General features: G+C 46.1%; 1 protein-coding gene across 6 annotated transcripts in view; it reads left to right on the top strand.

Annotated features, from left to right (window-relative positions):
- Bcl2l1 (BCL2 like 1) overlaps positions 1 to 25,833 on the top strand; it is a 53,256-nt gene extending 27,423 nt beyond the window's left edge. For all 6 annotated transcript variants that reach the window (XM_038331953.2, XM_038331952.2, XM_038331956.2 and 3 more), the window contains exon 3: positions 24,209 to 25,833. In XM_038331953.2, the coding sequence (XP_038187881.1) occupies positions 24,209 to 24,346 (138 nt within the window). In that variant the 3' untranslated portion in view covers positions 24,347 to 25,833. The remainder of the gene's footprint in view (positions 1 to 24,208) is intronic.
- The last annotated feature ends 457 nt before the right edge of the window (positions 25,834 to 26,290 follow it).

Here is a 26,290-nt window from a genome sequence, read left to right as displayed (position 1 = left end):
AAAGAAGGATTGCTGTTGTAGCCAGGGTAATCAAGAAGGCCTCTGATAAGGTTACCTTGAGCCTGATTGAATGAGGTGTGCTCCATGCAAGTATTAGGAGAAATTAGGAGAATATTGGAATAGAGGAAACAGCAAGTCAGAAACAACAACAACAAAAAGGCTCTAAATATGTTAATATCAGAGAGGCAAGGAGTGTGTGGAAATTGAACCTGAGAAGTAACCTGCAGCCAGGTCCTCCTGTAGAGCCACATAGAATGTTGCTTTTATTCTGAGAACAAGCTGGAAGGCATAGAGGGTTTTGAGCCAAGAAGTGGCCAGATCCAACTTAGATTTTAGGAGAATCTCTCTGGTCACTCTGGAACAAGGGCCTCAATCTGTGTGGGTCACAACCCCTTTGAGGTCTCATATCAGATAATTTATATTACAATTCATAACACTGGCAAAATTGTAATTATGAAGTAGCAACAAAAATAATTTTTTGGTTGGGTATCACCACAATGTGAGGAACTGTATTGAAGGGTTGCAACATTAGGAAAGTTGAGAACCACTGCTCTAGAGAATGAAGTACTCAGGTAAGGGCAGGCAGGATCAAGAGACCAGTGAGAAGTAGGACCATGGTAGAAGTATGGCAAAAGTGGTGAGGGGTGGTCAGAGCTTCATTTACTGGTTTTGATAGTATGGTGACTGGGTGGGAGGAAGGAGGAAAGAGAGAGAGTGCAGTATCTGAGCTCCTACATGGGAGGAACCTGCTCCCATAAAGGGAGCAGGAGAATATGCCATAGCAAATAATGATTTTCTGCTGGGGGTGGAGCCCTGGGTTGCTTGCACTCAAGTGCCGGTTACTTGCTGTTTGGGCAAGTGTTTAACTTTACCAAGCTTCAGTTTCCTCAAATGTAAGACTTTCATCTGAATTGTAAGCAGTTGGGTGCTGTAAAAACTAACTGGGAGTAAATTGTGTGACAAACTAAGGGCTAAGGCCCGGCTCTGAATCAGAGTAGCACAGTCTGGATGGAGTTGTTGGAAGGCAGGAGTCCCAAGGCTTTAACAGGCTTCTGAATGGCAGGCAGCGGGTTCCACCCCACTTCCACCATCCCTCAAGAAGCCCACCCTCCAAGAGACAGCTCAGACACCATCTGTCCAGCAGGGAAAAGCCTCCGGGAGACAGCTTTCAAGGGAGCATTAGCTGGAGAAGCCCTTCCCAAGAAACCTAATCTCACTCTCAGCAGGTGATAATCCCAGCAGCCTCCCCTGGTATCTGAGCCCAGCCCACCCACTTCCTTCTCCACCCCCATCTTGCCACTGAGGCTCTCTTCCCCTTCCCACCACCTCCAGATTGCCATCCACAAACTTCTTAGCAGCTGGGAGACTCTAACAAGAGACCCACATCTGATTGGATCCAACCCTTCATATAGACCAGGTCACCAGGGACTGTAGGTACCACCTGTCCAGACCCCTCCCCCAGGTACCACTTCCTGGGTGTGGAGCTTGATCCAAGCTGAAGCCAGCTGGAGCCAGGAACTCCCACTGTGGCCCAGCTGCTAGCCCTCCCATCCTCTGGTGAGAAGATAGTTTAACCCTTCAGGTACCACACATGTAGTCAGTTTGGTTGCGGTTCTGCCTTGGAGTGTTTGTTGTAGTGGTACCGTACACTGGGAGTTGTTTTGTAAAATAAATTTATTATATATACAACAGAGAATTATTTGTTTTTAGTCTGTGAGAAAGAGTGTCATTCTGTAGCTCGGGTTGGCCTGGAATATACTATATAGCTCAGGTCTGCTTCAAACTTCCAAGTGCTGGGATTTGTGTGATATGAGCCACTTTCCTGGCAACCAAAAATAACTAATGCATAGTATTATATAGTATATAGCATAATTTCAAGAATAGGAATTACGTGTAAACTCTAAAAAGCTTTTAAAAAGTCAGAATTTGGTCAGATGGTGAAGGTGCACACCTTTAATCCCAGTACTTAAGAGGCAGAGAGCCAGGTGAATCGTTTTAAGTTTGAGGTCTACAGAGCAAATTCCAGGACAACCAGGGCTACACAGAAAAACTGTCTCAAAAAGAAAAAAAGAAAGAAAAAATTTAGAATATGGAGTGAGTTGCAGGACATCCAGAGCTACACAGTGTGACCTTCTCTCGGAAAAAACAGGAAGAAACAAAGAATTAATACAGGCTGATAAGATGTCTCAAATGGCACTTAACGACCAAGCCTGGCAACCCGAGTTCACCCTGTCCCAGTACAATAGAGTTCAAGTGCGCGCACATGCGCGCACGCACACACAGAGTAAAAGCGAAAAGCAAATTCTAACATTCAAGAGTGCCTGCCATAGAATCCTCTATACTCTTTCTCAGTCACAGTTACCTACTGCTTACTCTCCTGAGGTTTTAGGGGGCTTTGTTTTGCATGGGTATATAGGGGATGGAAAATGTTCCCTTTGTCCTCTGGGGGGGGGGGTCCTATAATTGAGTTTGTGAGATAAATCACAGTGGACAGTTTAACAGGTGAGATGGTATGTGGCTTTAAAGTTCATTGCATATACAGGAGCATGCAAGGCATTAAAGCAAGTGAATACTTAAGACCCAGTGAGATCTAGAGGCGTAGGAGAAAGATGTGGGAAAACAGGAGCGAGCCTGTGATATGTCTGGGCTGTTTTGGCCAGCTCTTTTTTGCTCAGTTTTTCCTGGTTGTGAGATTGTCAGGGAGAAGGGAGCAGGTTCCTGACAGTCCTCTCCTTTTGCAGGCTCTGCCTTTACGTTATGGGGGAAGGTAGAGTACTCCCTGCACTCTTTTCTGTTCCCCCAAATCCTCCTCGGTTTGAGGTAATCAGCATGCTTTAGCTTAAGTATATATCCCCAAACAATATAGACTCTCCTTCTCTATTCCTTTAAGCTTTAGTTAGATGTGTGTTTTCCTATGTAGTGTACTGTTCGCGGTCAGCATTGCCATCCATCCATGTTATGTGTAGAGCTATAGTTTACCCATTTTTTTTTCTTTTGAAAGGTTTTTTTTTTTGTCTGTTTTATTTTTAAAAGAATTTTTTAAGAGACAGGGTCTTACTCTTTAGTCCAAACTGGCCCCAAATTCATGACAGTCCTCTTTCCTCAGCCTCTTCAATGCTGGAATTGTCCAAGCATAAGCAACTTTCCCAGTAGCTGAGCATCCTCATCTTTTGTATGTTTAGGTCTCAAGGTATGTGCCAGTGTTCTGTTAGTGGTTATTTGGGCTGTTGGGTTCCTTGTTTTCAGTATTTCAAGCAATACTGTCATGAGCAAGTATGTGAATGTGCCCTGCACTTGTATGCATAACCATCCAAAAGTTTCTCCGGGGCAGCAGTTCCCAAACTTTAGCCTATCAGAATCACCTGGAGGGTTTGCATAAATCACAGGGTGCTGGACGACTCCTCAGAGTTTGATTGTGCATGTCTGATTTGGAGCCCTGAGTAGCTGACAAGCTCTCAGAAGCTTCCGCTGCTGCTGCTGCTGCTGCTGCTGCTGCTACTGATGCTGCAGGTCCTTGACCCTCATTTTCAGAGTGTATACTCAGGAGTGATGTGGAATCCTTGAAGGGAAGGTAATGTTGGATTATTTTCATGGTTTTATATGAGTTTACATCGATGCTATCCTGTGAATCTTTACTAATCCTGATCTGGTCAGACTCTTTTTTTATTATTTTTGTTTTTTGTTTTTTTTGAGACAGAGTTTCTCCATGTAATATAGCTCCTGGCTCTCCTAGAACTCCCTCTATAGACTCACTGAGATCTGCCTGTTTCTGCCTTCCAGGTGCTGGGATTAAAGGAGTGCAACACCACTGCCACCCAAACAGACTTTTAAATTTTTATGGATCTGTTGTGTGTGAGGTGGTATCCTGTGGTTTTAATTTGCATTTTTCAGATTACAAGTGGGGCTAAGAGGTTTTGTCTGTGTCCAGCCATTCACGTTTCCTCTTTGTAAAATACCTGTAAAGTCTTTGTCTACTTCTTCTGAGTTGGCTTCTTCCTATGGATTTGTGGGATTCCTTACATTATCCTGAATGTTAATATTTTATCTACTCATGTCAATGTTACAATTTTCAGTTTCTGATTTCTCCTTTTTTCTTTATATATCTTTTTTTTTTCTCCTTCTTATGGTTTTTTGAGACAGTGTTTTTCTCTGTAGCCCTGGCTGTTCTAGAACTTGCTCTGCAAACCAGGCTTTCCTGGAACTCAGTGAGATCCACCAGCGTCTGCCTCCTGCATACTGGGATTAAAGGTGTGCACCAGCACTGTCCAGTTAACCATACAGTCTTTTAATGGAATTGGATCCTTTGTAATTTATAATATTTATATCTTAATAGGCTTTCTGCCTATATTTTCTTCTAAAATATTTCTTTTTTAAAAAAATTTTAAATGATCTATTTTTATTTTATGTGCATTGGTTTTTGCCTGTGTCTTTGTGAGGGTATCAGATCCCCTGGAACTGGAGTTACAGTTGTGAACTTCCATGTGTGTTCTGGGAATTGAACCCAGGTCCTCTGCAAGAGCAGACAGTTCTTTTAGCCACTGAACCATTTCTCTATTCCCCTAAAATATTTCTTAACTTTTTAAATTAAATTTATCTATTTTTATGGATGTGTGTGCATGCGCACGCACATGTTCAGGTCAGAGGACAGTTTTCAGGTGTCTCTTCACCGTGCTCAGGTCTGGTCTTAGGCCAGCGTGCCTTTCTCTAACTAGCCTCCTCAGCAGCCCTCACCTAAAAGTTTCAAAGCTGTGTTTTCCATATTTAAGTCCTTAATAAATCTGGGGCTAACACTCGCTCCCTCTCTCTTTTTTTCTTGTTACTTTAGTGCTTTTGTTGTGGAATATATTTGTTTTAGTGGCTTTTAGCTGGCTACAAATACAAATCATTTATGACTTGAGTCATACTTAGAGCTTATTACATGCACTGCATTCCTCTCATACTGAACAAAGCTGTCCTCTCTGGGAAAGAGTTTTGATCACATTTAAAGCCTTTCCAATATTTTCGTTTGGGGGAGGACTCAAATTTTAAACATAAAATTTATCTTGAATGTTCCTTTCTTACTAGAAATTGAACTGCATCTGGAATTTGCTTCATAATACTACAGGAGTAGAGAGTGGTTGAAGAACAGATGGCATCATGTTGGCACTAAATTAATATTTATGGAACCTCAGTGTTGGGTTCATTTCTGTCACTCTGTTTTGTTTTTGTTACTTAGAGAATACATTTTCTGTTACCAAATCCATCTAGATAGTCTTATTTAGTCTTATTTACTGCTACCCTTGTGCAAATGGAAAAAAAATAATTAACATTTATAGACCACTATTGCTATTAATTTCTGTATTGTTTTGGTTTTTGAGATGGGAGTCTTGCTGTGTTATCCAGACTGACCTCAAACTCTTGAGCTCGGGTGATGCTCCTGTCTCCACCTGCTGAGTGCTAGGATTACCGGTTTATAGTTTCATGCTTGGTATCCTCCATCACCCTCTATGATTATGATAATCAGTTAACAGCTTTATATGTTTCTTAGACTGTCTGTGAATCTTGTACTGCTATAGAGAATAAATCACTACAAGTAGAATTGTTGACACACACCTTTAAATCCAGCACTTGGGAGTCAGAGCAAGGTGAATCTCTGCAGCCTGATCTACAGAGCTAGTTCCAGGCAGGAGAACCAGGGCTGCACAGAAAAGTCCTGTCTCGAAAACCACTAATACTAACAATAATATTATCTTTAAAAGGTGATTTTTAATTATTTTGTATATGTGTATGTATGTCTCTGTGGGTATGCCACATGTGTTCAGGTGCCCACGGAGGGCAGAAGATGGCATCAGATTCCCTGAAGCTAGAGTTTTAGATGATTGTAAGCAGCCAGGCAGTGGTAGTGCACACCTTTAATCCCAGCACTTGGGAGGCAAAGGCAGGTGGGTCTCTTGAGTTTGAGGCCAGCCTGGTCTATGGAGTGAGTTCCAAGACAGCCAAAGCTGCACAGAGAAACTCTGTCCCATAAAACCATTGTAAGCTACTAGATGAAGGTGTTGGAAACAAAGCCCAAGTCCTCCAGAGGAGCAGCAAGCACTAGTCACCTCCAGCCCCCAAAGGTGCTTTTTTTTTTTTCAAGGAAGTGTTTCCATCCTTGTTTACAGCAGTGGCTCTAGGTCACAGCACATCTTTCCCCCAGCACACCCATCCTCCCCTGAGGTTGGTACTGCACATTTACTATTGTCTTGTAGCACCCGGAATAAAAACAGAATTTTCATATGTTGAGTGAAACTTGCTGCATGTCACCCCAGCACTTTCTCCTAACAGAGAAGTGTGGAAACTAGAAGGCAAAAAAGTTAAATAGTGTACCAGGGTTACTGGCCAAGCTAGTTAAGTGTGGAGAGCTAAGATTAAACCCAGGTTAATTCTAATATAACCCCCACACACACACTTTATTTTTGGAGGGTAAGGGCCTGGTTGACAAGGTCTCACTATGTAACTTTTTCTGGCTTGAATTCATTATATAGACCAGGGTGGCCTTGAACTCTATAGACATCCTTCTGTCTCTGCCTCTCAATTACTAGAATTAAAGACATGGGCCACGAGGCTGGCATCTGCAGTCTTTATTATTTTTTTAATTAAATTAATTAATTAGTTTCCTTATTTATTCGTTTATTCTGAGATGGTCTTACTATATAGCCTTGACTGGCTTCTAACTCACTATATAGATAAGGCTGGCTTCAAACTTATAGAGATCTGCCTGCCTCTGCCTCCTTTTGTTCTTTTGGTTTTTCAAGGCAGGGTTCTCCATGTTGCCCTGGCTGTCCTGGAATTCTCTCTGTAGACCAAGCTGGTCTCGAACTCACTGAGACCCGCCTGCCTCTGCCTCCTGAGTACTGAGTTTAAAAGTGTGTGCCACCACCGCTCTTCTCTGCTCTTGATTGCTAGAGTAAACATCTGCAGCACCGCGCTTGGCCAGTGCCCACAGCAGTCTAAATGTGCTCTGTACTATCAGTAGGAATAACATTTGGCCATGGAGTCTCATACCGATGAGGAATTGGGCTTTGAGAGGGTAACTATCCATTTGAATGTATGGCTAGGGTCTCTGGAGTTCCCAGGAGAAGCCCACATATGTCTTCTATAGCCTGTGGTAGCCATGCTGAACTGTCAGCCTTCCCCCATGGGAAGTTTCCAAAGCTAGTTAGTTTCTGCATCCAGAGCTGTGTTGCCATGGGAAGCTTCATGTCATCTCTTGACCATCAGAGGGCCTCTAGAAATGACCCATCTATAATTAATGTACTAATGACGATGTAAATACTGTTTTTACACTGTATTGCAATGTGCAGGATACTGTAGTTTTAATCCCCATGGTAGTACTACTTGGGAATGTGAAGTTCTTTTGAAGAGTATATATTTTGTTGTTGTTTATGCTGGGAATGGAGCCCAGGGCCTTATACATGGTAGGTTTAAGTATTTATATTCTGCCTGGTGGTGGTGGCACACACCTTTAATCTCAGCACTCAGGAGGCAGAGGCAGGTGGATCTCTGTGAGCTTGAGGCCAACCTGGTGTACAAGAGCAAGTCCCAGAGAGAGAAAAAGAGAGAGAGAGAGAGACAGAGACGGGGGGAGATTTTATACTTATATTCTTTGTTGTCTGTATTAGAACATGGAAAGTCAGGCAAGTTAAGTAATAGTTATTGAAGGGACACTAGCCCACTTGAGCATGTGGCTCAGGCAGCCCTTGTCCTTCTCCTCAATTTTAGCAAAACTCTCCTTTGCTAAAAACAGTTAGATTACATTCCTGAAGTTAACTTCCAAGGTCTATTCCCTTATCTGGCCACTTCCTCCTCCCAAAAAGTCCAGCTGTTAAAGCATTTAAATCCAGCAATCCAAAGCCCCCTTTAACTCACCTAATTAATATGCCCAATTAAAATTAAACACCCCTCCTAACATAGGGTTTCCCCTTTGTACTTTATAAATTGCCATTTTCCCATGTACCATGTCTATTTCTTCTCTATTCAGAGGCAGTTCTTTGTTCCTCCAGGACAAATACTCTGCCCTTTCCCTGTTTCCCTTCCCCTCTATCTCCTGTCTCTGTCCCTTACCCCTGCCCTCTGTCTGTCTGGGGCAAGTAAATCTCCTTTGTACTGAGAACTTGGTTTGAGAATTTGACCTTGGGGCTCTTGAGCTGATTTTTTTTTTTCCAGTTTTAAGAGCTAACACTAATAATGGCTAACTCAAATCCAGTCTGTTAGATCAAAAGACCTCATAATTCGCTCTTTTTTCAATTAAAGTTATTTATTTACTCACTTTATGTATATGAGCCTTCTTGTCTGCATGTATATCCAATGTGCCCATGGAGGCCAGAAGAGGATGCAGAACTCTTGGAATTGGACTTAAAGATGGTTGTGAGCTACCTTGTGGGTGCTGGTAATTGAACCTTCGGCTAATGCTCTTAACCACTGAGCGTCTTATCATCCACTCTTTCTCAATCACAGTGACTTGGGACTTCCCTAGCTCTCCTTCTTCCCCATGCACTTTTCCTTATTGTTTGATGCTCTTTCTGGTATGGGCACCTGGCTTTTGTCTGGTTTGCCATGCAGGTGTTTGCAACCTGAGTTTCACCCTTGGAGCCTAAAGGTGAAAGAGAATTGACTCCACAAGGTTGTCCTTTAACTTATAAACAAGAGCGTGTGTATGCACATACACAATATTTTTTTTCAATATTGAATTTCCTTTACAAATTTTTAAAAAATTATATTCTTTATGTGTGTGTACACTGGGTGTGTGTATGTGCACCATATGCATGCAGGAGCCTGTGGAGATCAGAAGAGGCATGGGTTCCATAGAACTGGATCTACAGGCAGTTAGAAGCCACCATGTAGGTGCTGGAAAACAACCCCAGGTCTCCCATAAGAGCAGCAAATGCTCTTAACCACAGGGCCATCTTTCTAGTCCCCACACCCCAATTATATTGTATTTGGTTTGGTTTGGTTTGGTTTGGTTTAGTTTGGTTTTTTGAGACAGGGTTTCTCTGTGTAGCTTTGGAGCCTGTCCTGGAACTTGCTCTGTAGACCAGGCTGGCCTCGAACTCACAGAGTTCCAGCTGCCTCTGCCTTCCAAGTGCCGGGATTAAAGGCATACACCACCACCACTTAGCCAATTTTTTAACTAAAATATAATGACATCATCTAGGCAGAGTCTTAGACAGCCCAAGTTGATCTCTAATTTGCCATTTGGTTGAAAATGACCTTCAGCTTCTGGTCTCCTGCCTCCACCTCCCAAGTACTAGGGTTATAGGTGTACCTTACCATTCTTAGCCAGAACTTTTTCTGGCTTGGGTTTTTTGTTTGTTTGGTTGGTTGGGTTTTTTTTTTCCTGTGAAAAACTAAAATCTCCTCCAAGTGCCAGTGGTTTGTAAGGAAAGCAACTGTTTAGTTTGGGAACTGTTTTCCAAATGAATCATTGAGCTATCTCAGAGAGAAGAGAGAGTACATGAGTGTTAGCTTTCTTAATAAGGCTAATATACTAGAAAAAGAAGTAAGCTTCAGTGGAGAACATTAATAGAAGAATGATTCTAATCTCTGAAATCTGTACAGGTCCCCAAAGCCAGAGCCTGCTTTGGAGGCCAGCCATCTTGCCCTATTCTCGACAGGCTTTCAGAAAGCTCCGGCTTCCCTGGACCAGCTGCATCTAGTGAGCACTAACGGAAAGCCCTGGTATTTTCTTTCATGCAACCAAGCATGGAGATGTAGGTCAGGCACTGCTGGCCTGGCAGTTACAGCAACTCCAACTTTGCCCCTGCACCTGCAACCATGTTCACAGAGACCCATGGGGCAAGGAAGGGATGCTCCTGTCCAAACAGGGACAGGCTCTTCAAGGGTTTATGGGTGGAGCTGGCTGGATCAAGCCCAGGATCGGAAAAGACCATCTGGAATGTGGGGACTGAGAAGATGGTTCTGCCCAGGCGTGTCTGCGGCTTCTGTTCAGCTTAGTGTCATTGTCACTGATGGAAGAGACTGGGGAGATCCTATCCTCCTGCTGAGCTCAGCTGGGTCCCCAGACCTGCACCTGAACCCTGTGCTTGTCTGGTGTTTACAGAGCTGAAGCTGTCGCCCTTTGGGACCCAGCCTGTTTTCATTTCTGCCCTCAGCTGTTTGATCTCCATGGACCTCACCTACACGTTTGTGCGTGCCCGTCCCCCACGATGCTGCCCTGCTAGGCCCCTCAAGCCTGGCACACTCTGGTCTTTGTTCTTTACAGAACTGCCAGCTCTGTGCCTGACTCAGGGAGGGCTTTTCTAGACTGAAGCAGGCTCTGCTGCCCTGCCTAGCCACACCTTGGTTGAGACTTGTCTTCTTTCTTTAGCTACACTTTGGGGACAGAGTTTGGCCCTGGGCTGCGCTTTGTGTATCACCTTTAGTTATTTTTGTTTGTTTGTTTGTTTGTTTGTGAGTCTTTGTATGTAATTCTGGCTGTCCTGGAACTCACTACACCTGGCGCCTATAGTTGTTACCTTAAAGCCCATGCATAATCTTGGTCCAGCATCTTTTCAGTGGATATATTAGGCCTCGGCAGAGGAAACTCAGGGCTCAAGTCAAAAGCCAAATGCAGTCCTTTGGACAACTTAGAGGTGACATCCAAATGGGTAATTTTTGTCTTAATAATCAGTATATTTATTTTATATTTCTATCTGTGGTAAGTGACAATGGTCTTTATTTCAAAGTAGTGGTAAGTTGCCTTTTCATTTCATTCATTAATTTCCTGAATACTGAATGTTCACCAACCACCATTCCATATACGGGGAAAGCCTTCCTGCCTGAGCTTTACAGACCAAAAGGACAAAGAGTAATGGTTGGGGACTGGGCAGCCTTTGGCACTGTCTTAAAGGTTAACTAGGAAAGACTCTGAGGTAGGAACAGTAAATAGAGGTCTCTGTAGCTGGAGGGAGTAAACTATGAAACAGTCTGAAAAGAACATTCCAGACAGAAGGAACAAGTGCAGAAATCTCTGGCTAGAAGGTGCAGCACATTTAAGGAAGAGTATGAGAGCTATAGAGGCTAGAGCAGGGAGAAAGTGGGAGCCAGCAAAGGGCTGCCCTGCCCTATATTATTCCCTGTATAATGTGCAGATTAAGGGAGGTGTAAGTAGACCTGCTGCCTGGATTCTTCTGGCTGCTATTTGGGAAAGGGACTATGGGGGAGCCCAGGAAACCGTTGCAGCAAGACTTAGAAAAGGGGCCTGGGAAGATGGCTCAACAGTTAAGAGCACATGCTGTTCTTCCAGAAGACCTGGGTTCAGTTCCTGTACCCACATGGTGGCTCACAAAAGTCTAACTCTAGTACTTGGGGATCCAACTCCCTTTTCTGGCTTTTGTGGACCAGCCATACACATAGTACATACACATAGCATAAAGGCTAAAAGATTTCTGGGTATATTCAAGTGTAAATCTACTAGAACATGCTAAATTGTGAGCACTGGAGAGATATGACGGTTTGGGAGCCACTGCATTTCCCAGTAGAATGTAAATCCATACAACTAGGAATTTTCAGCTGATTTAGTTGCTGCTTTGTCTCCAGCTCATCAGTGCTCAACACCTGATACAATACAGACTGAATAGGTGAATGCCCAGAGATACAGAGCAGCTTATCTGGACCTTCCTGCAACTAACTCCAGGCAGCATGGTTTACAAAGAGCCTCTGTAGATGTTCACCTTGGGTGGTGGGTAGGTGAGTTGGAACAGAGCACAATCATTATGCTCTTCCTTTACTATCTCTTGAGATGATGCCAAGGGAACCAGACGGCATATGGCATCCCTGCCTTGAAGCCATGTCCATCTTCCAGAGCCTAAGAGTATCAGGTATGGAAAAAGATAACAGTACTTAAAGCTTGTGGTAGTACCTGCTTGTACTTTGAGCACTTGAGGCTGAGGGAATAGGATCACTGGCATTCAAAGCCAGCTTACAAAATGAATTTAACACTAGCTTGGGTTATAAAGCAAGACTTTGCAGGGTAGAGGGGGTACTTACTACCTGTTATGAATAAAGCTAAAACTAACTGACTCTATGAGAAGTACCAATCATCTTTAGCTGGATCAAAACATTTATTGGGTATGTATTATATGGACCATTTGATTCTGTTTCCATGTCTATGGAGTGGGTACAGTTATTCTTGTATATTAGAACACCAGTCTCAGCAGAGTAAAAGTCTTTGCCCCAGAAGTCAGGAGGCCTGGGACCAGGCTTTGATTTATGTCTGGTGGTCTTTGGGGATGTCCCTGGATCTCAGTATCTATCTGTTGAGACAGAAATTGACCTAGATACGAGCCACACATCATAACACTAAGATTGCTTTTCTTTACTATTTTAGTTTAGTTTTTGGAGACAGGGTTTCTCTGTGTAGACCCAGCTGTCCTGGAACTCGTTCTGTAAACTCTTGACATCAAACTCACAAAGATCCACCTGCCTCTGCTTCCCAAGTGCTGGGATTAAGGTGGTGTACCACCACCACCCAGCAACACTATGATTTGTGAGCAGTCTGTATGACTTAGCAAATGGTTTGCTGCTCCTGGACTTCATGGTGGTGGTATATAGTTTATCAAGTTGCTTGAGCAGCACACCTCTGGATGGCCATTCCCTGAGTCTGGAACCCACATTCCCTGTCATAGGCACCCTGTAGCTCTGTATGGTGAAGGGCTGGTGAACCTGGACTGTGCTGTGATAGATGTGGCCCACAAGGACCTCTGAAGTTTCAGTTACTTGGAGGGTGGGGTGCATTCATTTGTAGCAGAGGAAAGAGAACACAGGGGGGAAGGGCGTTCTAGAGATTGCAGAATCCTCCAGATCGGTAGCATTTAGTCGGTAGAATTCCAAACATTTCTGATCAGATAAAGGTGGCTGAAAATACCCAGGACTTGTCTGGACTAGTTCTAGGAGGCGGTGCTGGGGTGAAGAGGTTGAAGCTACAGTGCTTGAGCGAGGTCTGACCACTTGGAAGCTTGCCCTGGGTCATAGATGTGCCACTGTTCTCTTTCCTTGAATTCCTCAGGATGGTGAGCAGAGCCATTGGGCTTTGAGTTAGAAGAGGGACAGACCCTTTTGCATTTTGCAGTAGCACATCATTCCAGGGTGTTGCTTCTCCCCATACTCCTGAAAGGACCCAAGTAGTGCTCAGTATCCTGAATGAGTTACTTTCTTCCTCTTTCCAGTAGCCCTTGTAGAATTCCTGTGATGTTATTGCCTTCACCTTGTTTATTTGTTTGTTTAGGTTTATTTATTTTTATGTTTATGAGTGTTTTGCCTGCATGTATGTCTGTGCACCTTGTGTGTCTGGTGCCCTTGGGGGTCAGAGAAGGATGGGAGTTGGATTCCCTGGAACTGGAGTTATAGATTTGCTGTGAGCTACCATGTAGGTGCTAGGAACTGAGTCCTGGTCTTGTGCAAGAACAACAAGTGTTTTTAACTGTTGTGCCGTCTCTCCAGCCCCTCCTTCACTTTATAGGTAGGGAAACACCACGCAGGGGAATGGACTTACTCAAGCAAATTAGCAATGAAGCTGGGAAAGAAAGCCCATCTTGCCCAGTGTTGTCCTTCCACAACAGCCAGGACTAGGCACCCTCAGGACACACTGAGCATGACTGTGGGGAAGGAGACAGGAGAGGCTGCTTTGGACCCTTATTGTACCAGTGAAGTACAGAAGAAATCTTTTTATTGTTACATACATTCATTCATTCATTCATTCATTCATTCATTATGTTGTTGTTTCGTTCTTTATTTTGGTTTGTTTTTTGAGACCGGGTTTCTCTATATCCCTAGCTGTCCTGGAACTCACTTTGTAGACCAGGCTGGCCTTGAACTCGGATCCACCTGTCTCTGCCTCCCAAGTACTGGGATTAAAGGCATGTGCCACCACTGCCCGGCTACATTGATCTATTTGGTGAGACACACGTGCCACAGCGTTTGTATGGAAGTTGGTTCTCCTTCCACAGTGTAGGTTCTAGGTATCAAACTCGGGTTGTCAGATTTGGGCACACCTTTACCTGGTGAACCATCTCATTGCCCACAGAAGATGGTTGTTAAATTGTCTGCTTAATTATTTTGAGACGGGGTCTTACTATGTAGTGTTGGCTAGCCTGGAACTCACTATGTAGACCAGGCTGGTCTCCAGCTCAGGGATCACTTGCTTCTGTTTCCCAAGTGCTTGAACTAAAGGTGTATGCTCACAGAAGATGCCTTTTCTAGTACTTTCCCATAAGCTTCCCATCCTTCTGCACAAGCCTCTGGAGAATACCAGGTTCCCACCTAGTTGCTTGACATCTCAAGGCCTTCTTGTAGTATTGCCAGGAAGGACAATGATGAAGAGGGGAACAGCTGACTTTGTTCTTCTCAGCTCCTTCTCTGACATAGCCCAGAGACCAGAATTCAGGGCAAATGGAGAAGCAAGCAGATGGCTTCCTGGAAGATGTGCCCTGTGAGCCTAAGAAGGGCAGGAGAAAGCTGGGCCAAGAGACTGACACGCCAGATAACCTGAGGCAGAACAGAACATGGCATGTGAGGAGAAAAACAGCCTGTCCCTGATTGAAGCTGAGGAAACCCTATGGCCCTTGCAGCCATGGGAAGACCCAGACTCAAACTGTGCCTTGACTAGTTGTGAGCACAATAGTTGTACCTAACTTTTCCTCACAGAGTTCACTGTGTGTCATGATATGCAAATGTTATGATGAATCCTCATAGTAATCTGAACTGTGGTCACTTTTTAATCCCATTTCATGGATAAGGCCTAAAACTTATCTTAGTCTGCTACTTGCCAGACTTGCTGGCTGCCTGCGTACTCCGTGCTCTGACAGCCCAGCTTGATGGGAACGCGGGTGGCACCTCCAGTTTACAGGGGAAGAAGCACTCAGAGGAAACTGGCCCCGGCCAAGGGAGGCTGCTTCTGCCCACAGTTACTTTCCTTAGCAGCTGGAACAGCAAAAAATGAGAACAAATCCAAGATCAGCCTTGGATAGTAGAAGCACTTACTCCCTAAAAGAATGGTTTTCCTGTGGGGCTGCTCAAATACAAAGTGCTCTACACAGAAAAGAGTCTGTCGTAACCTCCTTTTGATATAGACCATCTACACAGGACAGACTGTGTGACCATGTGTCCATCCTTCTGAACTGCATCGGAGAGCAGGCAGTGTTAGGGTCTCATGGAAAGGTGGACAGAAATGTTAGAATGGCACTCTCGGGCTGGAGCACTGACTCACTGCTTACTGCGCTTGCAGAGGACCAGTGTTCTGTTCTCACCACCCACATCAGGCAGCTCACAGCCACCTGTAATTCCAGCTCCAGGGGTTCTTAGCAGGCACCTGCATGTGTGCATGCATACATGTGGGCATGCTCGCATGCACACTTGCACACACTTGCACACATACTCACTCTCAGTGTTCTTCTGGCCTGGGACATTGGGAGAATGGAGAGCTGTTATCTTCTACTTGAGAGCAGATAGGATGTCACCATGCTTGAAATGAGAGAGGGCTGAAGTGTGAAGAGGCCTCACAGGGCATGCTGCACTGCCCAGAGCAGTGAATTGCTGGGCTCTGGAACCAGGCTGCTTAGGATTCAGCTTTACCTCAGATGTGTGATATGATCTTGGAAAGACTGTGCTTCTTTAGTCCTGTGTTCTCATCTGTAAACACATGTGTCCTTGTCTGTGACATGAAGAATAAGAATAGCACGTATTCTTCAGGATTTTGTTTGGTTCTGTTGTTATTGTTTTTAAGAATGTCATGTAGTCCTGGCTGGTCTGGAGCTCATTATGTAGACCATTCTGTCCTCAAGCTCGTGGCAGTCCTGACTCAGTCTCCTTTGAAAGCAGGGATTACAACACACCCTGCCCTCCTTTTGGCTATCATGAGGACTAGGTGATTTCTTACACACAAGGCAGTGGCCTACTGAATATTGGTTGTCATGTCACCCGCCCTGTGGGAGCAGGTGGTTGCAAACCCCACTGCGTAGGTAGGTCTGCCCCAGAGAGTGTCTGTGATGTTCTCCTGGTGCCCAGCTGAGTGGCCTGTTTCAAAGCTGGGCAGATGGAAGGCCTTGCTTGCTGGGCCGGATACTTCATGATTCCCCAGCGAGGTGTTATCTCCTCCCTGCACAGTCGCTTCCTGTTCTGAGAAATGAGCACATCTGTCAGACTCTGCTTCTTAGAACTAATGTTGGGGGAAGGGGAAGGAGAGGCTGAGAGATGACCAGCTGAGTTAGAAGAAGATGTGAAAATGTCCCCAAAGAGTCCCTGAAGCTTATGTGGCCTAGACCCTCAGTCAGGAAACCCTCGGTAGATCACCTTGCTTCACTGAGCACATGCACCCCTTAATCTCAACACTGCCCAGCACAGCAGAGCTTGCTGCCTCTGCTCCCACCCCACATCCACTGGTCCAGTCCAGGATGCCTACTCTTCTCCAGAGTAGAGAAGAGCTCACTCCTCTCTCATCATGCAGAACAACAACTCCCCCAGGAAAGCCACAAGCCTCACTCCTTCCGAGCTGCTGCCTGCACTCCTGCCAAAAGAGAGATAAGGCCTCTGTGTGCCCCTCACCCCTGCCTGATGTCTCCCAGGGATCTCCTAACAAGGCCTTGTTTGTCTGCTCAGCTAGCATTTATCAGCTGCTCTCTGGGAGAAACTGAGGTGAGGAGCAGAAGGTGACTCGGCGTGTGACTCACAACCTGTCCATACAGGGCCAGGCCAAGGCCAGGGACAGGCAGGCTGCCACTGATTCTGGCCCAGTGTCACTGCTAAGAGCCCCTTCCTCTTCTCCACCCACATCTTTCCTGAAATAACTGAACAGGAAGGAAGCAGTGGGCACAGGCCTGGTGGCTTTCCAGTCCCCCAGGAGGAAGGAAGCACCGTCTGGCACAGGAGCTTGCCTGTTCCTCCCTGAAGCTTAGGATAGAAGGGTTTCACTTGCCCTGGTTTTCTTCACATCCTTCCCTGGGGCGGTTCTCAGCGGGCTGGGTGGGACTCATTCATTTGGCCAATGGCTTTAGACCACCTTACTCTTTTTGAAGGACCCAGAGCCTGGCTCTGGCCTAGAATATGGGCTTTGCTGCCTGACACAATGGGCTTAAACTGACTTTGGCAAGGTCTCTTAATGGCTCTGAGCCACAATTTTACTTGAGCTCAGACTGCAGACCTCCTTCCTTCACAGAGGTACACAGGCATGACCCACTATCAGATCAGGAGGTCTGTTCTTTGGAAGTTGAGCAGAAGAGCCCAGCCTAACTGTTACTACAGATCCGTAAGCCTCAGGCAGGCAACAGTGGTACCCGGTGACAGTATGAGGAGACAGCTAATGAGCAGACTCGTAGAAAGGACAAATCAGAGCATTCCACAAGGTAGCTGTGGAGAGGTCAGGCTTTCTTGGGGTAGATAGATATAGCAGACTCTGAGATGGCAAGATGGGACACCAGAATGAATAAGAATCCCAAATCCATTAGTGCTTAGATCGGGATCTTGAGTGACCTAGAGCCTCCACATTAACATTTGTAAAACAGGGTTATTAAGAAATGCCATAACAGTTTGAACTGGCCAAGGAAGTAGACAGTGAGAGTCAACAGTCTGTGGGGTGGTTGGGCGCATGCTGTCCCAGGTATGTATCAGAAACTCTCAGACTCTGAATCTGGGTGAATAAAGAGCTCTTGTCTGCTCAACGCCATTGTGCAGAGAATAATGTTTTGGGAAGCTACCTGATGTACAAGCTTTTTAATGTTATAAAATAGAACTAAAATTAAATGCCACTTTTTTAGAGATGATGAATGGACAGCCTAGTCAAATTCAAAGCTTTTTGATGTATCAAACTTTATAAATGGAACTACTCCATCAATAGGCAAAGTGTAACCAGAATCTGTCTAGATGGATAGTTTGTAATTTCTGCATAGTAAATATGTTTCTGTTTAGTAAATATGTCACTGTATATATCAGGAGTCTTGCTCTAATAAAGGAACGTAAAGATTAAGAGAAGAAGAAGAAAAGAAAAGAAATGCCATAAACATTGAACAGAAGTATCATTCATTTATCTACAGAAGGGTCCTTCATAGTACCTACTACATTCCAAATGCAGTGCCAGGCTCTAGAGATAACAGGTGAGAAACAGGTGGGGAAGACAGGACAATGAGTCATCTTTCAAGTGAATGGGAGCATAAATGGATTAGGAAATATGGTCTACTGGAGGCAAAGTGCTATAGCTCAGCCTGGCACATATCCAAAAAAGAGCCAGAACTGTTGGTACAGATCTATAAATTCCAGCTATGCGGAAGGCTGAGGTAGGGATTTCTCAAGCTCCTGGCCAGCCTGTGCTACAGATAAAGTTCAAGGCCACCTGGACAACATCGTGAGACCCCCATCTCTAAAACAGAAAGTGAAAAAAGGGCTGGGGATATACAGGTCAGTGATAAGGCACTTGGTTTAACAAATGAAGACTTAGTGACCAGAGAGGTGGGGTAACTTGTTCATACTCACACTTGGGGAAGAAGCATAGATACAGGTGAGAGAGAAGTAAGGGAAGGCAGGTCCCATTCAGGTGGGGACTGTACTTGGCCTTGCTGAGCCGCTTCCCTTCAGAAGTCAAGTCACCTTGACTTCTCTGGCTGTTGATTGTGGAGGGAAATTGACTCATTCAGTTAGCCGCCTCTGGGCAGAGATCTGTCTAAAGTAGGTCTACACCTACTAGGTTTCAGGTCTAACTTAGGCTTGGTCCTGCTTGCATTGAGCCCCAAGACTGTAGGGGAAATAGGGGAGACCAGCACATAGGGACTTCCCTTCTTCTCCATCCTGTCACGGTCTTTGTACCTTTAGAACTTCTGATGGAATGTGATTTTTTTTATTGGTGTTAGGCATAGATCCAAGATATGAAATATGCCTGGCAAGTACTCTGCCATTGAACAACACCCAAGGCCCTGGGAGCAGCTCTTTTACCCCTAAGGTATTTTAATCCTTCCATGGCTGCCACTGGCTCATCATAGAGACTTCCTTGACATAAAGCTCACTTCCTCAGACTTTCCTAACGACTATACCCATACCAGGTACTCTTCACTTCCTATCTTCAAAGCCCCATCATCTATGGAATTGTCTTACTATCTTTTATGCTACTTCTCTCCTTGGGTGTTTTTCTTTCTTTTTTTGTTACTTTTTAATATTATTTTATGTGTATAGGTGTTTTACTTGACTGTAAGTTTCTGCACCACATGCATGTAGTACCAACAGAGACCAGGAGAGAACATCAGATCCCCTGGAACTAGAGTTACCTTACTTAGATATATGGTTGTGAACTACCATGTGGCTGCTAGGAATCACACCCAGGTCCTCTGGAAGAACAACCAGTGCTCTTAACCCCTAAGCTTTCTCTCCAGCCCCTTCTACTCCCACCCCTCCAGGTCCTTTTCTTTCAAACTTTCCCTCAAGAATCCTTAGATATTTTTGTGCTGCCTATGAAATTGAAGTGTCATAATGAAACAATGTTTTTATGCACTGTAGATAGCCACAAACAATTGGAGTATCTAAGGATTTTTCACAGTACCTCTTTGGAAGTAATCTCACTACTGCTAAGAATGTACTAGAACACAAAACATTACCTGGGCTGGAGGTGTGGTGCATACCTTTAATCCCAGCACTCAGGAGGCAGAGGCCAAACTGGTCTATAGAGCTAGTTCCAGGACAGCCATCACTACATAGAGAAACTCTGCCTAGAAAAACCAATAAATAAATAAATAAATAAATAAATAAATAAATAAATAAATAAATAAATAAAGAGGGGAGAGAGAGAGAGAGAGAGAGAGAGAGAGAGAGAGAGAGAGAGAGAGAGAGAGAGAGAGAGAGAGATTGAGAGATTTCTTGTCAGCCCTGTTCACTGCCTATCTCCAGGACTAGACTTGAAGAATGGTAGATGCTTCGTGAACATTAGTGGTGCAGTTGAAAGTTCAGACCCTAAAGCAGAGAAGAAATGTTCACTGCAGAATTAGAGAGGTGAGCAGGGAAGAGGGGACTCCAAAGTAGGGTTGAAGAAGAAGGGTGTGAGGAGGAGCGAAGGCTGTATGTAACATGTGAAGGCCCTCATGTGCATGGCCATGACTACTGGAAGCCCTGTAGTGTTGGAGGGAAACATCTTTTTTTTTTTTTTCTTTTTTCTTTTTTTGGTTTTTCGAGACAGGGTTTCTCTGCAGCTTTTTTAGAGCCTGTCCTGGAACTAGCTCTTGTAGACCAGGCTGGCCTCGAACTCACAGAGATCCGCCTGCCTCTGCCTCCCGAGTGCTGGGATTAAAGGCGTGCGCCACCACCGCCCGGCCTGGAGGGAAACATCTTTAAAGGGGTCCTAGACTGGACTTCTTCTGGGATGAGAGTTGGGAGAACTGGAGTCTTAGTTTAGACTCTGCTTCAATTCAGACCCACTGTGGGTTGACCCTCCAACCTTACTCAGCTTGGGATGGAGTTCATGACTGTTATGGAGGTCGCTAGCCATTGTGTCCCCAGCTACCCTAAAGCTCCCAAGTGCATCTCCAAGGTAGCAGTGAATTCCAAAAGGAAACTTCTCCGTCACTTAATTCTAGCCCAGGCTGAGAGTTTCACAGACTCTCAGGCCTTGGTTTCCTGGGAGCATCCATGACTTCAGTCTACTACCTACTATGTAGTAAAATCAGTGGAATCCGAGGAGCAGTGAGGGCTTATCTCTGCTTTTCCAGACCTGGGCGCTCAGCAGTCCTGTTTATTTACCCAGAGCAGCCGCCCGCTGAGAAAATGGCTGTTTGTTTCCAAGTGTGTCGTGTGAACCATGGACTAAATATACCCACACCACAGCTTCTCCAGCCCCCGCCCGCTCGGGAACAGCACGCCCCATTCTGCTCAGCTCTCTGCAAAAGTCATTGCCAGGATCCACGCCCTTGAAAGCTCTGCTCCCCCACCCCACCCCGGGAGAAGGAGCTCTGAGCAAGAGCACCCTGGCCAAGAATGCATCTTAGGAACAGAGACAGGAGTGGTCAGTGCCTTATTCTCTATGTCCCCTCCACCCTGGAATGACTGTTCCTGGACAGTGAACGCTTTGTGCCCTTGTGGGGACAGGGCCTGTTTACTCCAGCCCAGCCCCAGAGCCAAAAATTTCCTGTGGCTGCAGCCCTCTACTTCAGTAAAGTTCCAGTGTGGAAGACTCTCTATTTTGGTGATCATCCCAGTGTCCCTGGTTCCTTGTGGGACATTTGGCCCCTTGAGATAACTGAGACTTTTCTAGCTGTGGCCTTTTTTCTCCTGTCCTTCCCACAGCCCTGGACTCTCATCTTTATGTTGCCTTACCTGGGCCTACTTAACTGACTGGCCTCAAACTCCTTCTGTCTCCCCCATGCTGGGGTTATAATATGTACCATACCAATTTTATGCAGGGTTCCAAGGGTCCAAGACATCATGCAATGCTAGCCTGACATTCTGCCAACTATGCTACGTCCTCAGAGTTTTCTTCTTTGGCAAGATGCACAGAGACTGGCCAGGATGGATAAGACAGGAAGGCACAGCCAGCCACTGCTTTCTTGCCGGTTCCTGGGTTCCCCTCAGCTCCACTGTCACAGTTCCTTTGCCCCCAAACCCTTATGGCACTGCAATATGACAGGTTTCCCTTTACCAACAGATGGAAGCTGGAGCAGCAGTCACTCTGATTTGCTAAAGATGGATCTCAGGGCCTCATATGTGCCATATGCTCTACAGGACCCAACAGCCAGTATCCTGCACTCCTGTGAAGTCAGGCAGTCCCTGCAGTCTGATGACTCTTCTGCCTGTTAGTTAATGTTAAATTCCATGCCTTAAGGCTCAGGCATCTTATGTTGCTAGGAAGTGAGATTCTCACCTACCTCTGAGAGCCCTAAGAGAGGATGGAACAATATCTGAGACTTAGACGTGCAGTATGTCTCTTCTCCCTGTGTGGAGTCATGTGTTGCTTAACATCCCAGGGATAAACTCAGAAATGTGTCATTAGGCCACTTCGTTGCGTGACTGTCAGAATGTACTTACAAACCAGGAAGGTAACGTAAGAGAACATGATGCAATGCAGAGAAGTGGCAAAAGCAGAAGGGGTTGGAGGTCGCTACCAGCCTAACTTGCCCATCCTTGTGTATGAGCTTTTTTTTGTAAGTAGCAGAATACTCAGTTATTACCACTATCAAGTGCGCTACACATGCCACAGAACTGTGTATTCTGGGGCTGTTTGTTTGTTTGTTGTTTGGGAGAGTTGTTTGTTTTTGAGACAGTGTTTTGCTATGTGGATCAGGTTGGCCTCAAACTTACAGAAATTCACCTGCCTAGCCAGGTGGTGGTGTCACACGCCTTTTAATTCCAGCACTTGGGAGACAGAGGCAGGCGATCTCTGTGAGTTCGAGGCCAGCCTGGTCTACAAGAACTAGTTCCAGGACAGGCTCCAAAGCCACAGAGAAACCCTGTCTCGAAAAACAAAAAACAAAACAAAAAGAAAAGAAATTCACCTGCCTCTGTGTCCTGAGTACTGGGATTAAAAGCCTGTGCCCAACTGTGCCTCATTGCTGCCCTGTCATGTGACTGGCAGCCCAGTTAGGCTTGTTTTCCCCAACATCACAAACACATAAGGAAAACATCTCATTAAAAGAGCTAAAACCTTACAGGCTCTGTTTTAATGTTACAGGTCTGTGTGTACATGCACATGTGTGTGTGTGTATTTGTGTGTGTGTTTGTGTGTGTATTTGAAACATTGTTATGTAACACAGGACAGTTTATAGAGCATCAGGTCTGTGCCAGACCCTATTCTGAGCACAAGACAGGATCTCAGCCCTTGACTAAACAGATCTAGTACAGAAGGCAAATCACAGCAGAACAGTAGTATTCCATGTGGTCATGAGAAGCTGAGGAGGTGGGGTGGCCTCTCATAACCTCAGTGTTCCCAGTACTCAAGAGACTGAGGCAGGAGGGTTGAGAATGGCCAACTCCTGTGGACAAGGAGAGGAGAGAAGAAAGATAGTGTGCTGAGAAGAAGACATACAAGTTGGGGTGCATACTGCTCCAGACTGTGGTCAGGAGGGTCTGCAAAAAGTAGGGAGAAGAGAGACTTGTTGAACTATAGCTGTGGGAAGGAAAACAGACTGTTCTGGTATGAGGAAACCTTGGGAAAATGGGGAGTTGATGCATTGTGGTCAGAAAGGACTTTCCCATCTGCCTGCTGCTTCCGGTTCTTTTCCCTAAGTGGATCGGGAGCTTTGCCATAAGGGCTCATGGCTCACTGCTGCTTCTCCAACTGCATTATAATATTGATCTTTTCAGGTCAGTCTGCTCAGAGCTTGTGTCATTCTGCTGCTAGGTGCCAGGGATGCAAAGATGCTCTGCTAAGGACAGGGGAAACTACTAGAGTGAAGGACTGCATGCAGTGTGCAGTCTTCTCCACAAAGCATGGCCTGGGGTGGGGTGGTGAGGGATATCAGATAAGAAGTGGATCAGGCTGCATCCCGAGAGAGCACACTGGGAGATGGGGCACAGAGCCTCCTGGAGATGGAAATCCTACATGGAGCCTCTACTTGTCCAGTTGGAACCAGATGGAGACATAGCTCCATAGAGGCAAAACTGCATGGGCTCTAAAGTCAACATTCAATTCTGTCATTCCACAGAACACCGTGTACACTGATTTCTTGGGGCCACGCACCAAGTTTGGATTCTGGTTCTATCAGTGTCCAAGTAGGTGTGGCCTGAATTGAGTTCCTTGCCTTCCAGAGTCCTAGCTGCCTGGTCTGTACGTGAGGAAGAGACAGTCTTTTGCAGCCTGCTGGGTGCAAGGCTATGACCTCCTTGTGCTGGCTGTCCCACTGAGTTATGTTCTCCTCTGATGACTAAGCTTCATGGCAGAGAGCTGTTGCTTACCTCCTTCTGGGCCTGTACTGACAGCCCTTTTATGGGGACAGGACTGGCCTCCTATATTATTGATTGAATGATTGATTGAGTGATTGGTTTTGTTTGTTGCTTCTTGAAGCAAAAGGCATGTTCTCTGTACCTGTGTTCTCAGCAGTAAGTTAGGTTGGACTTTCCCAGCTGGGGCTCAGAAAGGCAGCCTTTAACCTTTCTCTGGGCATGGTGGGCACTAGTGCTATCTATGGCTTTTCAACCCACCTAGGCCATTGCTTGCAGGTGGCTCTTTCTCCTACCCCATTCTGTTCAAGGATTCACAGTGTCTACCTTTCCCTCTCTGTCCCTACAGGACACTTTTGTGGAACTCTACGGGAACAACGCAGCAGCTGAGAGCCGGAAAGGCCAGGAGCGCTTCAACCGCTGGTTCCTGACGGGCATGACTGTGGCTGGTGTGGTTCTACTGGGCTCGCTCTTCAGTCGGAAGTGACCAGACACTGACCACCCACACACCTCTCGCCTCCCACCCTGCCCCTACCACAACTCTTTTTTCAGCCACCATTGCTACCAGGAGAACCACTACATGCAACTCACGCCCCTCCCCCATCACAGGGTTGGGCCTAGATGGAGTCCCCTTGCAGTTAGCTTTCTAGAACCTACCACGCTTCTGTGAGAGCCACCTTTCCCCCCACATCTCAGTTTACTTGGCCTCAAAATTCACAAGATTTTCCCCCAAATCAGCCCCTTGGGAGGCTGGAAGGAGAGGGAGGGGGTGCGCTAGAAGGCGGAGAGGGCCTGCCGGGTTGGCAAGACCCTTATTACTCCTGAGCCTCCTAGGAATGCTTTCTTGGCAGGGAACTGGGAAGCTTTCTAACCCTTTTCCCCAGAAAGAGACTAGATTGCCTTGTTTTTGATGTGTGTGGCCTCAGAATTGACCATTTCCTATCCCACTGTGTCCCTGTCCCCCTTCTTCCCATCTCTACCCCCAAGAGCCATTTAGAGGCCCCTTTTGACTATTAGAAATTCAGGCTGCTTGGGATAAAGGGGCAAGTACAAGAACCTCCTCCCCGCCTGTGGCCTGGCCAAAGCCCCCACTTCTGGTCTGAATGTTCTCCTGAGGGCTCTGGCTAAAGGCCAGCCCCACCCAGGAGGAGGGGCTTAGCTGCAGAAAGTCCTCCATCCTAGAGCTAGAGTGGCTCTTGCAGCTTAGCACCACCCTAGAACTTCACCACCCTCCCCTGGCTCCCGTGACCATGACTGAGGGACCAACTGGGCCCAAGATAGGTGCCCCAGAGCTGTTAATGACTTCAGCTGCCTCACTTCCTGCAAAGTCAGCCTGTGGCATCTTTGCCTTGGGTGCTGGCCACAGGGTCCAGGGACACTGGCCTCAGCCCAGAAGTGAAGGGGAGCTATGGGAGCAGCTGTGGGAGCCCCAGGGCCTTCCCTACCTCAGGCAGGAAGGGCAGGAAGGAGAGCCTGATGCACAGGTGAGGAGGGCTGCAAGGGCTTGTCCTACCCAGTCTTTGTGCCCTGCGCCCACCCAGCTTGGGCAGCAGGGCTGCCAAGGTCAGAGTTGCTTGGCCAGGAGCCCTTCAGGCCTCTCTCCTCTGCTCCACCCTTGGCCTGTCTCATCCCTGGGGGTCCCAGCTCTGGCTACCCTGGGCTCTCTGCTGTACATATTCAAGACTAGTTTTTATTCCTTGTGAAGATGATATACTATTTTTGTTAAGCGTGTCTGTATTTATGTGTGAGGAGCTGCTGGCTTGCTGTGCGCGTGCACGTGGAGAGCTGGTGCCCAGAGACTGACAGCCTGATGCTCCCTCTCTGCCCTTGCCTGGGGAAGCCCACTGGGGGTCCTGGCTTCTGAGGGGCACCTGTCCCTCCCCTCCCCTCACCCTACACTTGTTCCAGCTCTTTGAAATAGTTTGTGTGAAGGTGAAAGTGCAGTTCAGTAATAAACGGTGTCGACTCTGTGAACCACAGCCTTGCTCTGTGCCTCTTGGATAAGGGAGAAGCTGTTGGTTTCTGGCTCTGCTGCCCTAGGGATGGGGTAGCTCACCAAGTTCTTTCTGTTCTTCGCATTTCTATACATAACAAGAATAGGAGAGTTAACTGATCAACTGCTGGTCCTGTGTGTGAACAGGACAAAGTCCTCCCCGTCAGGAACTGAGGTTCTAGTGAGTCACTGGACAAGTGTTTAATGAGCCCTGCTGCAGTACAAACCTGCCTTCCTGAAGCTTGCACACTGTAGAGAAGATGGAAGTGTAGTGTTGGTGGCTTAGGGCTCTCATGAGAAAGCCACTATCTTTTGGCAAGACAATGAATGACTTGAGAGTAAATAAAGAACTGGATTAGAGGTGATGATATTAAGGTAGGTCTTAGAGTTTCACATGAATTAGAGACAGCTCTAGAGAAAAGATGACATATGGAGCTG

The sequence above is a fragment of the Arvicola amphibius genome, chromosome 5 (genome assembly GCF_903992535.2).
Source record: "Arvicola amphibius chromosome 5, mArvAmp1.2, whole genome shotgun sequence".
NCBI classification, from domain to species: Eukaryota; Metazoa; Chordata; class Mammalia; order Rodentia; family Cricetidae; genus Arvicola; species Arvicola amphibius.
Note: the sequence above shows the minus strand (reverse complement) of the source record. Positions and strands in the feature narration are given on the sequence as shown.